At 59.4% G+C, this 1,564-nt stretch overlaps 1 protein-coding gene across 1 annotated transcript in view; it reads left to right on the top strand.

The window, feature by feature from the left end:
• Positions 1–724: 724 nt before the first annotated feature.
• Ubb (ubiquitin B) overlaps positions 725–1,564 on the top strand; it is a 1,181-nt gene continuing 341 nt past the window's right edge. Inside the window, 2 exon segments of the mRNA XM_055594243.1 lie at positions 725–838; positions 1,437–1,564. The exon segment at positions 1,437–1,564 is cut by the window's right edge and continues 111 nt beyond it. Of these exon segments, the coding sequence (XP_055450218.1) occupies positions 1,443–1,564 (122 nt within the window). The 5' untranslated portion in view covers positions 725–838; positions 1,437–1,442.

The raw sequence follows: 1,564 nt of genomic DNA, 5'->3' as shown, positions 1-1,564 counted from the left end.
CACATCTGGACCCGCGGGCGGCTGGGAACGAAACAAAGCGACTAAAAGGACTATGGCTGCGGAGGCACCAAGGGCCACACTGCAGGGGCCTCAGCGAAGCGAGCGTCCAGCCAGTGCGAGGAGCGTGTGTGGGTGGGGGTGGGGGTGGGGGGTCACCATTCACAGTAAAACGTAAGCGGGCCCGGCCCGGGGTGCGAAGGGACCCCAGGGGCCTCCACGCCCGGGGTGTCGGACGCAGACGAGAACCCCCTCCCCCACCTCAGGCAAGAAAGCTCGGGGTTTCAAGGCGACCAGACGCGGCGCCTGCGCACTCGGTCACTTAGCAACGTCGACGTTTAGTCGCCCCAGACCCGAGCCCAGCAACAATCGAGCGGCCCGCCTCCCCGACCAATCAGCGCCGGCCTCATCTGAGTCTCCTCGCCAATCGGCGCGGACGCCGCGAGGAAGTTTCCAGAGCCTTCGAGGGAGGGCCCTTTCACTTGGATTCATCCGCCCGACAATTTTTCCATTTTCGGGGGGTACAAAAGGCGAAGGGTCGCCTGGAATGAAGACGATTTCACTTGTCAGCGTCCCTTGCTTGCGTTCTGGGGGACCGGGAGCTCGGGTGGGCAGCCTGGTTGAGCTGCGGGAGGCGGGCTCCGGGGAACTACTTTCCGCGGCGCAGGGAGACGGCAGCTACGTAGGGGTGAGAAGCGCCACAACAGACGCTGCATAAATAGCGGCTCGCGGGGGCCCCCGGCGCTTAGTGACGAGAGGCTTTGTCCTGCTCGCTGGTTCCCGCGTCGAGGCCTGTTCGACGCGCTTGGCAGTTTGCGATTCCGACCACATTCTCCAGCAGGTACTGGTCCGCGGCGTCTGAGTCGTGGGAGGACGGGAAAGCGGGCTTGCGTGAGGCCAGGCGGGCTTTTTCGCGGTGTGGGGGAGGGGAGGGCGAGCTGCCGTGACGCGGCGACGGGCCTTCCGGGAAGAGTGGGCCTTGTTCGCCTGCGCGGAGCGGGGGCGGCCCTGGCGCGCGCGCCGGGGAGCTTAACGGACGCTTAACGGATGGAGAGTCCATCGTGGTTATTTCAGTGGGGGAAGTCAGAAAAGAGGTACTCCGGGCGTTTGCAAGGTTTAGACGCTGATTTTAACGTAGGAGCCATGATCTCCCGTTTAAACGGGAGATTGTACTAACGGCCTCTAGTTTAGATTTTTTTTTTTTTTTTTGACTTGTGATTTATCACCGCTGTCGCTGGCAGGCTTGGATGCCCCGCAGTTGGTGAATGTTCCGGATGCCAGTTTAGTGTTTTGAAATGCTTTAGCAGTTTGGAACCGTGACAGAACAGATTTTGCGTTGTCACAAGACGGGAGGGAGAGTTTAGACTAGAGGCATTTCGTGGGGATCGAAATTTTTACTAGTCTTTTGAAATTGTGACACTTTACCTTTTAAATTCAAGGTCAAAATGCAAATCTTCGTGAAGACCCTGACCGGCAAGACCATCACCTTGGAGGTGGAGCCCAGTGACACCATTGAGAACGTGAAGGCCAAGATCCAGGACAAGGAAGGTATTCCCCCTGACCAGCA

This window comes from Psammomys obesus, unplaced genomic scaffold (genome assembly GCF_907164565.1).
Source record: "Psammomys obesus unplaced genomic scaffold, mPsaObe1.curated_primary_1811, whole genome shotgun sequence".
NCBI classification, from domain to species: domain Eukaryota; kingdom Metazoa; phylum Chordata; class Mammalia; order Rodentia; family Muridae; genus Psammomys; species Psammomys obesus.
This window is presented reverse-complemented; position numbering and strand designations above follow the sequence as displayed.